The following is an 11088-nucleotide window of genomic DNA, read 5'->3' as shown; positions in this document are numbered from 1 at the left end:
TGTGTTTACGAGAATACTTGCCGAGACAGTTATTTTGAGATAATTTTTTGTGTGTGTGTTCATTCAGATGCAAGGATATGCGAAAGAGGAATCAATTCTGTGTATGTGCATTGTCTGAAACGCAGCTCTCTGTGCGCGCTTTGAATGAGTGCGCGCGAATGGTTTAAAACACTTGAATGTTTAAATCGGCAAGACTTAGAAACACGTGCAAACGATCAACTATGATCCGTTTTACCCCTACATTATTTTATTTTATTTTATTTTATTTATTATTTTGCTGCGGTTTGCTGGTTGTAGGGTATTGGGCACATATGGTTTTTTATTTTATTTTATTTTATTCATTTATGTATTTATTTTTTATTTTATTATTTATGATTTTAGGGTCTTGGGCACATTTTTTATGTAATTTTATTTTATTTTAGTATTTTGCTGTGGTTTGCTAGTTTTACAGTCTTGGGCACATATGGTGTTTTATTTTATTATTTTATTTATTTATTATTATTATTATTATTTATTTATTTATTTTTTTACTGTGGTTTGCTGGTTTTAGGGCCTTGGGCACAGTTGTTTTTTGTTTTGTTTTAATTGCCATGAGCACTTAATTATTTTATTTTATTTTATTTTATTTATTATTTTGCTGCGGTTTGCTGGTTGTAGGGTATTGGGCACATATGGTTTTTTATTTTATTTTATTTTATTCATTTATGTATTTATTTTTTATTTTATTATTTATGATTTTAGGGTCTTGGGCACATTTTTTATGTAATTTTATTTTATTTTAGTATTTTGCTGTGGTTTGCTAGTTTTACAGTCTTGGGCACATATGGTGTTTTATTTTATTATTTTATTTATTTATTATTATTATTATTATTTATTTATTTATTTTTTTACTGTGGTTTGCTGGTTTTAGGGCCTTGGGCACAGTTGTTTTTTGTTTTGTTTTAATTTATTTAATTTTAATTAATTAATTAATTTATTTTTGTGGTTTGCTGGTTTTGGGCACATAATGTTATTTTATTATTTTATTTATTATTATTATTTTATTTTATTTATTTATTTTTGCTGTGGTTTGCTGGTTTTAGGGCCTTAGGCACAGTTGTTTTATTTTATTTTATTTTTTATTTATTTAAATTTTTTTTCTTATTGTGACGAGGTCAGTTTTTATTTTATTTTTTATTTTTTTTATTGTGACGAGGTCACTGTTTATTTTATTTATTTATTTATTTATTGTGACGAGTTCAGTGTCAGAGACTGCTGTTCCCTGATTAGCTTTATTTTGCATCGTGTGCTTTTCTCATTCCAGCTGTTGTCTCCGATATAACAGATTTCTTTTTACTCTGGTAAACCGTATTTTCCTGTGGATTGTACATCCTCTGGCTAAATTGGATGAGCGTGAGATTGCGGCATGGCTCTGATTTATTCATGAGAACTAAGCTAACACGTCGGGTGTCAAAGAAAACAATCAAAAAGCGAAGATTGGACAGCGGCTCAGCTATTGATAGCTGGGGTCTGTTGAGAGACGCGCGCCGCAGCTTTGGATATTAATCTGAGCCACCGCTGAGACTCATTTCACTCAGAAAATGCAGCTGCGTTTAAACGCGTGCCGCTAACAAACACAAGGTTTCGCGGCAAGGAAATCAATTCATTTTGCATGGCGAGTGGTTAATAATGATTGACGGCGACTGACAGACGAAGCGTGTTTGAGCGCGCGACTGCATTATTCATGAAGGGAAACGCGTTTATCTGCGGGTGTTTGCAAATCACAGAATCACAGACTGAGCAGAGCATTGTGGGTAATTCCTCCAGACAATCACTGTAGAAAGAGACACACATACAGGAAATGATTCCGGTTTGACACAGGAAGTGACAGTCGCGGATCAGACTCGGACGGTCAGACTGGTTTTGCTGTCAGCTCTCACTTGCAGGAAAAATGAGCTCATGACATGTTTTTGTAGCCTCTCTGGCTGCCTTTGTAGGCATCATTTTAAGGGCTCATGATGAGGCTGATCCACATTATGTATCTGTAGAAATTCCCACAATGCACTGCAGTGAGAAATAAAATCATCCAGGATGGTCCTCAGAGTAAAAAATAATGTTGATAAATATATGTGTAATTCATTCAATACTGAAAAGAATAATTAAAATAGTTTTATTTCTAATTAAATTAAACTATTTATTATTAAATTATTTAGTAATTAAATAAAACATATATATTTGAAAAACTATTATATTGTTATTATTATTATTATTAAGAAATTGTTATATTTGATTTGAAAAAAAAAATAAAACAATATATTATTAAATAATTTAATAATGAAATAATAAATAATAAAAATATAAATATATTTAAAACATTAGTATTATTATTATTATTATTTAATCAAAATTAACTGTTTTATTTAATTTGTAATAAATAAAAAAACTATTTATTAAATAAGTTTATCATGATTTATTAGTTTAATGAATTAGTTTAATCATGAAAAATAATAAACAATATATTTTAAAGCATTATTATTATTATTATTTCATGATAATAATAATACATTTTATTTAATTTGAAATAAATAAAACAATTTATTATTAATTAATAATAATAATTTATTATTATTAGGATCAGGAAAGGTCCGCTATATGTCGGCGCGCTGCCCACAAAGCTATTGATGCCGACGAAGTAGATATAATTTATTTAAAAACTCCTTTTTCCCTTTTTTTGAACCATCACCATTTGCAACGATCACTAAAGTCATTTCCCACTCCTATATTTACTGTAAATATTCATCCATGACATTGAATGTTTTGGCACTGTTTATGTTCCATAATCAAACATTTTAGCTGAGGAGGTTTCTGAAATTTGGTTGATTTGCCTCATTTGTAATTGAAATCTAATTAAAAATGCTATTACTTGTGTGCTTTTGAGGCAGGTTCTGTTCAGAGTCAGTGTCTCACGCCCCTCTTTCTCTCTCTCTCTCTCTCTCTCTCTCTCTCTCTCTCTGTGCAGCACACAGATCTGTGTCAGTACATGGACAAACATCCCGGCGGCCTCCATCCAGACAACATCAGGGTGAGTGAGACATATGATGAAACGCCTCTCATTCAGCCTAAACCTGCTCATGCACAGTATTGAATCTTTCAGGTCTTAATGTTTTACCCTATTTCAGATTTTCTCTGCTCTAAAAGTCATCGTTGGCTTGATCAGCTCGTTTTAGTGCCCAGAATACACCACTAGGGCTGGGTTTTGACACAAATTTCACGATTCGATTGTCATTCACAAGCTTGTGATTCGATATCGATTATTTTGGATATATATCAGGTACAGTACTTGCCAAATTTTCTTAAGGAAAAAAAATCTCTCAACTAATGCTGTAAAATATACATGAGAGTCAGTTGGTGCTACATTAGCCTACTATAATATTGAAGGTTAAAATTGACTGATTTGTAAAAATTACACTTAATGAAGTTTTTAAAATAATAAAATTACAATTACATAATATTTCTAGTTCAAATTTTTTTATATATATATATATAAACATAATGGTGGCTGTCATAAAAACTTGATGGATTTATTCAAACATAAAAAGAACAGTAAAATTTATAATGAATATGTTATATGATGCATATATTTAGCAAAATGCCCCTCTCTACAGTTTATTTATCTAGCCGACTAATGAGTTTATAATCACCGAATATGTTTTTCTGAGGTAAATGTGACGTTACGTGACATTTTTTACAAGCCGTTATATTGGCGTCTTTGTGCGGCTGAAACGCTCTGATTGAGCGTTGAATATTGCAATACAATGGACAGAATTTGAAATCTGAGACTTTGTTTCATATTAAAAGTACCAAAGCACAATGATTATTGCAATGTATTGGATGGAAAGTGCCCTTCAGTGTTCCGTCCATTAACTGAAAACAGGCTAGACTAATCGAATCTTGGGATTTAAGAATCGATATCGTTCCGTAAAAATGAGAATCGATTAAAATTGAGATATCGATATTTTTTACCCAGCCCTATACACTACTGTGTGGATCAGGCTAGTTTAGAGTTGTGCTTCTGACACAAAGGTTTGACAGAAGTTTTCAGTGTGTTTTATGAGTATTTCTCCTCTTTCTTGGTTAAAGATCTTCCAGACCACTTTAATTTAGTTCAGTGACCCATTTTCTCCTCCGTCTCCTGCTCTTTCTCTGTCAGAACCGAGCGTGTGGAGCGTGAAATAAATTCATTTAGGCTTGGTGTTTATAATAAATACTAATATAATTTATGTTTGTTTTATACTTATATTTTTCATTCCTGTTCTGTACTGAATGCCGTTATATTTAAAGGATTTGTTGTGTATATGGGGAGCTAAAATACATCGTTATAGTGTTTAATAAAGTTTTTTTTTTTTACCTGTATTTACATTATTTCTGAATTTAATAGTAAAACATGACTTAGGCTATACATTGAAGAAAATCTTTTCTTATTCAACAATATATTTTTTTACCTGGTGCGACTGATTTTCTGGAAAACGTCATTTATAGTCATTTGTTCCTCTGAAAAGTTTTTGATATTTTTCTTAAATCATAATAATTTAGTAATTTGGTGATGCTGGTGGTGCTGATTATAGTTATTATATATAAATTAAATAAAACAATTTATTGTTTTGTTTTATTATTATATACATAATAAATATGATATAAATAATAAATAGACAAAAACTATTAAAAACTATGATTATTATTATTATTTAATAAATTTAATTGTTTGATTTCATAAGAAATAAATTACATAAACAATGTATTATTAAATAAATTATTTATTAATTAAATAATAAAAATAATATATATTTTTTTAAATCTGTTTTCTTTTTTTTATTTTGAGTGATTTTACGTTTATGAAAAATGTTGCATTGACAACATAAGCTGAAATAATTAGAATATATATATTTTTTACTTCAGTTAATGTTTATTTCAAGTAATATTTTTATTTTTTTGTTTCAGTTTTAGTTATCTATAATAACCTTGGAGCAGAAATTGCTTTTACATTCATGCATAGTTTACATTTCTTATTTTGCAAATGCTTTTATCCAAAGCTAAATTTGGAAATCAGTTTGTGCATTCCCTGGGAATCGAACCCATGATCTTATCGTTGCAAGCGCCATGGTCTACTGTTTGATGCTTCATGTCAGTACTGTTAGTAAACTAGTTAAGCTGGAGGAATGACTGGTTTTAAATGGTTAAAATGCTCCTTGAAATCAATTCAAAAGTCAATGTCTTTGTAGAAAGTTGCAGTGAAAGAGTGAGACGTGATGGAGCGAATGAGGCCAGCGAGCAGAAGTTGCTTATGTAATTCATCAGCTGTTTTGTCACTGTGGATTTACATTAATAAAGTATTTACCCCGTACGCTCCCTCACTGAGATTCAATCCGATGGAGAATTCATGATAAATCACAAGCTGACAGAAGAGAATGAGAGCGGCTCACCTGAAACAGGAACAGTATCGAGAAAATCATGACAGGCTGCACTTTACACGGGTTTCACAGACTTTAAAGAACATTTCTGACCAGGATTCCTCTGTAGATTCAGGTTTCTGAGGACAGTGAGCTTCAGAGAATCGTTTTATGGTCATTATAATGTCTTATTTCTCATGCATGTAGACCAGGCAAGCATGATCTTTACTTGGATAACTTGGTTTAGATTAGCTCACATTGATACTTGTATCATTTTTGGCGAAAAGTTCACCCAAAAAGTTACAAAAGTAGCATTTTTGAGCAGGCATTGTATCTGTGTTGATTGAGATTGGACTGAAATTGTTCAACTATTGATGTGCAATAAACATAAAACAATAAACCCATCAGATGAATCTACACTACAAAAAATGACTTAAATGAAAATTATAATAAAAATGGATAAATACAACAATTATTATATAATTTTGTATGTATTTTGTATATGCATTGTATATGTATAATTATTATTATATACACATATGTATTTTATATTGCTTTTTGTTTTATATTTTCTGCTTAGATGCTAACGGCATTTTATTCTGCACAATGACAATGAAGTTAAATCTAATCTAATCTAGAATATATTAAAATCCTTGAAAACAATACTTAAGAAGCAACACTGCGTGAGATATTAACACTTGTTTTCATATTTTGTATCTTGAATATATGTGTAGTTTGTCTTGCTGCACTGGCAGATCGTGTATTTTTAGCTCGCAGTAAGACAACATACACACATAATTATAACAGTCTATGAAAAACAAGTCTTAGTATCTAATGCAGCGTTGCTTCACAAGTTAATTTATCTTGTTTTGAGGATTTTTTGATTGTTTTAACCTCACAAACTAAAAAATATGAATATGATTTTGCAGTGTAGTGGCAGGATGAGCATCTTTAGTGTATTAAGCTCATTTGCAGTTGAGCAGTGTTTAATGCATCTTCTGTTCAGTTGTGTTGTTCTTCATCTGTCTGTTTTTAACACAAGAGCTCGTCCTTAGTGTCTTAATGATGTCTGGAGTGCTCGTCTTTAAAAGACAGACTCGCCGCCTCCTCAAGCATCAACTCGTCAGATCCAGAATGGACGCTAAGTGGAGATTAGCTCCCGCAGTCACGAACAAACGCGCCACACAATGGCTGGAGTTTTAATTCCGCCCATTAGCTGGAGTTGATTATTTCGCTCAGATCTGCTCTAATAAAAGCCACTAGACCCTCGGCCGCAGGTTGGATGGGATTAGCATGTGAAAGGCAGCGCTCAGGGCGCTAGCTGCTAATGTAATTACTGGTCAAGCAGCAGAGAGACGGGCCGCGGGCGGCAGACCTCCTGCGCATATGCTGCTCTCGCTCCAGAAATAACACGAGATCTTCACAGTCCTCGTTACGCTGAGGTTGTACTGTCGATTCGCTCGATGTGTTAGGCTGCTTTAATGAGAATGCTTAAGTGAATTAACTGATAATGACAGCCGGACGCAACTCAGGAGACGAGCTAGCTTTACTACAGCGTCTGCTGCAATCTGACTATCTATCGATCGTTCTGTCTATCTCTCTAATGTTCATTCTGTCTATCATTCTACCATTCGTTTTGTCTATCGATCGTTCTGTCTATCTCTCTAATGTTCATTCTGTCTATCATTCTACCATTCGTTTTGTCTATCGATCGTTCTGTCTATCTCTCTAATGTTCATTCTGTCTATCATTCTACCATTCGTTTTGTCTCTCGATCGTTCTGTCTATCTCTGTAATATTCATTCTGTCTATCATTCTACCATTCGTTTTGTCTATCGATCGTTCTGTCTATCTCTCTAATGTTCATTCTGTCTATCATTCTACCATTCGTTTTGTCTATCGATCGTTCTGTCTATCTCTCTAATGTTCATTCTGTCTATCATTCTACCATTCGTTTTGTCTATCGATCGTTCTGTCTATCTCTCTAATGTTCATTCTGTCTATCATTCTACCATTCGTTTTGTCTATCGATCGTTCTGTCTATCTCTCTAATGTTCATTCTGTCTATCATTCTACCATTCGTTTTGTCTATCGATCGTTCTGTCTATCTCTCTAATGTTCATTCTGTCTATCATTCTACCATTCGTTTTGTCTATCGATCGTTCTGTCTATCTCTCTAATGTTCATTCTGTCTATCATTCTACCATTCGTTTTGTCTATCGATCGTTCTGTCTATCTCTCTAATGTTCATTCTGTCTATCATTCTACCATTCGTTTTGTCTATCGATCGTTCTGTCTATCTCTCTAATGTTCATTCTGTCTATCATTCTACCATTCGTTTTGTCTATCGATCGTTCTGTCTATCTCTCTAATGTTCATTCTGTCTATCATTCTACCATTCGTTTTGTCTATCGATCGTTCTGTCTATCTCTCTAATGTTCATTCTGTCTATCATTCTACCATTCGTTTTGTCTATCGATCGTTCTGTCTATCTCTCTAATGTTCATTCTGTCTATCATTAAGAGCTGATTGAAATTATGCAAATATATAAATTACAGCTTATTCCCATCTAGAAAACACACTCAGGTGTTGAGGTTCTTTCAATCACATGACCATACAGTATACAGTAAAAGAGGACTTCTTTGGGCTGATCTTGTGTGGAAAAGTGCACTCCTGCATAAATGTGAGATTTTAGAAGATCTGTACCAAAGACTGGTGCCAGAGAAAGGGGACAGGTGGGAGACCACTTGCCAATATATGTGATCACATGGAGCAATGTGGCATTCCACCATTCTCAGTGCAGTCAGTCAATGATGTCTCTTTTCCTTGGCCCTTACTCCCCTTTCCTCAACCCCATTGAGGAGTTTTTCTGAGCCTGGAGATGGAAGGTTTTTGACCATCGTCCACAGGGCCAAATATCCCTCCAGGATGCAATGGATGCTGCATGCCAAGACATTACAGCTGAACAATACTAGGAGTGGATAAGGCATACCAAAAGATTCTTCCCAAGATGCCTTGCCAGATAAAGTTAGGCTTTTTGCTGTCAGAGGCTCACTAACCTGCTGTTGTTGTGTTTCAGATGCTGCTGTCCAAATAATAGAAACTTTCCATAGCCCCCATAATGCATTCAAAATCTGGATACTGTTTTTGCATTCCGGGTTTGTTTGGACCAGAATATTTAATTATTATTATTTATTTATTTATATAACAGTCATAATTTAATATGTGTCATGTAAAACCATATTGTATCTGATCAGCAACTTCTCATTAATGAGTGATTGTGTGAAAAAATTTAGTGTTCAATGTTATTACTGCATTTACACCTTTTTGTATTCATGAAAAATTTGAGAAATTTCAAATTACACATAAACCACACCAAAAAAAAAAAATATATGTATATATTTTTTTGCCCTGCTGTTCTCTCTCTCTCTATATAGAATTGATGAGAAATTTTATTTAAATGTATCATTGTATGTCATTTATATGAACATATAATCTGAAAAATGACCAGCATTGGAATGGAATTTAATTTCATTCCTTTGAATTTTTAACTCATGAAACAGTCCAAATTTATGAAGTCCACATATTTATTTCTATCAAAACCAATATTACAAAATCAATTCATTTTACTTGCATAAACTTTGACTTTCAGATGAAAAATGTAATTGTTTTTTCATGCTGCAGTGGTTCATCAATAGACGTACATATTCATGTTTATCAACAAAATTCAGTCCAAAAAGTGTGTGAGATATGAGGAAAAGACTACATATATTTTTGATACTAATGTAACTTCACAGATAATTTTACAAAGTATTTTTGACACTAATGTAACTTCACAGATAATTTTACAAAGTATTTTTGACACCTAACGTACTCCATACATATAAAATGTAAAAAAAAAAAAAAGATTATATCTCTTTAAAAATAATTTTAAAAAATCTGAAAAATATAAATTATGTGTATTTTCAGGGTCTTAAAGCATTTGCAAAGTTTAGTTCCCTTACTAAAAATTGCACATTTTTATGTATCCCTTCCAGGTCAAAACAGACCTGAATGTGTTCTGAGGAATAGTGTATTTCATGTTTATGGTTTTATAAAGCAAGTCAGAGTGTTGCTGTAATCACAGAGACGGAGGTGTGGAGTGAGCAGGGCTTTTGAACGCATACGGATGATGATCACTGGCCCTTTTGCTTCGTATCTCATCGTCGTGAGATCTTCCCGTGGAAGTAAAGAGCTTCACTCGTGAGACTGGTGTGTGTCAGGAGAGCAGGTGTGGAGCTGATGAGCCATTGATGCGGCACATTAAAAACCAGTCTCTCTGCTCCTCTAAACGAGGAGTCGCTCTGGTTCTCCAGCAGATGTGAGAGACTCTCGGCTCATTTAGCAGACATCCTGCTTAATCAACACAAACTGTGAAGTCAGACACTGAATTTCTCCTTGATGCTGGATTTTTATCCACTGCAGTCCTATAAAATGACAGATAATCGTCCATTATTGCAAAATAAGAATAGAATGCAGTTCATTCAGTCAGCAGAAATGATTCATTCGGTCTTTTGTTCAGACAGATGGTTTGTATTTAAGTCTAGCAGTTTGAGGGAGAAAAGCGTGCTGTCAGGAGTTTGTGTAAGTTTTGGGCGGTTGCTGGAGTGTATCTATGTGGTTGCTATATTGTTTCTGTTTTATTGTAATGGTTTTCTGGGATGTTTCGTTGTGGTTGCTACGGTCTTCTGGGTGGTTGCTAGGCTTTTCTGGCTGTTTCTTGGTGTTTTCAGACCTGTACGCATTTTGACCTGAAAGTATGATTTGTGACAAAACTGCACAAAAAGCTGGTGATCTTTCAAAATAATGTTTGAAGGTGAAGAAGAAGAAATGAAGACGGCCATGAATATCGTAATTTTGCTGGTATTATGTAAAATGTAATAATAATAATAATAATAGTTATTATTATTATTAAATTATATAATTATATTATTTTTAGTGTTGTCAAACGATTAATTGCTAATTATATTATTTTTAGTGCTGTCAAACGATTAATTGCAATTAATCGCATCCAAAATAAAAGTTATTTTTTTACATAATATATGTGTGTACTGTGTATATTTATTATCTATATATAAATACACACACATGCATGTATATATTTAAGAAAAATGTGTTTTGTTGTTATATAAAATATTAATATTTATGTATAATATAAATGATATTTGAATATATATATATATATATATACATGTAAATATTTTTAAAATGTATACATGTATGTTTGTGTTGGATGCGATTAATTGCGATTAATCGTTTGACAGCACTAATTATTATTAAATACTTTTTTTAAATATACTTTTTACATGTAATTTTTATGATAGTAATTTATTTAATTTTTATAATTTGATAAAATAAAAATATTTTAACAACAGCATTAATAATAATAATAATATATTATTATCATTATTACTTTTATTTTATTTTACATACAATATTTCATTATTATTATTAAATATTATATTCTTTATTTTACTGTACTATAGTATTTTTATATTATTGTTATTATACAGTACATTACACATATGGGGAAGTCGTGGCCTAATGGTTAGCGAGTCGGACTCATAACCCAAAAGGTTGTGGGTTCGAGTCTCGTACCGGCAGGGATTGTAGGTGGGGGGAG

General features: G+C 32.4%; 1 protein-coding gene across 4 annotated transcripts in view; it reads left to right on the top strand.

The window, feature by feature from the left end:
- The window catches only part of LOC107726930 (cyclin-dependent kinase 14), a 166377-nt gene that overhangs the window by 27686 nt on the left and 127603 nt on the right, over window positions 1-11088 (top strand). For all 4 annotated transcript variants that reach the window (XM_016536623.1, XM_016536624.1, XM_016536626.1 and 1 more), the window contains exon 6: window positions 2999-3061. In XM_016536623.1, the coding sequence (XP_016392109.1) occupies window positions 2999-3061 (63 nt within the window). The remainder of the gene's footprint in view (window positions 1-2998; window positions 3062-11088) is intronic.

The sequence above is a fragment of the Sinocyclocheilus rhinocerous genome, unplaced genomic scaffold (genome assembly GCF_001515625.1).
Source record: "Sinocyclocheilus rhinocerous isolate Xijiao unplaced genomic scaffold, SAMN03320098_v1.1 scaffold2471, whole genome shotgun sequence".
In the NCBI taxonomy this organism is placed as follows: domain Eukaryota; kingdom Metazoa; phylum Chordata; class Actinopteri; order Cypriniformes; family Cyprinidae; genus Sinocyclocheilus; species Sinocyclocheilus rhinocerous.
The sequence above is the reverse complement of the archived record's forward strand: the minus strand, read 5'-3'. Positions and strand labels throughout refer to the sequence as shown.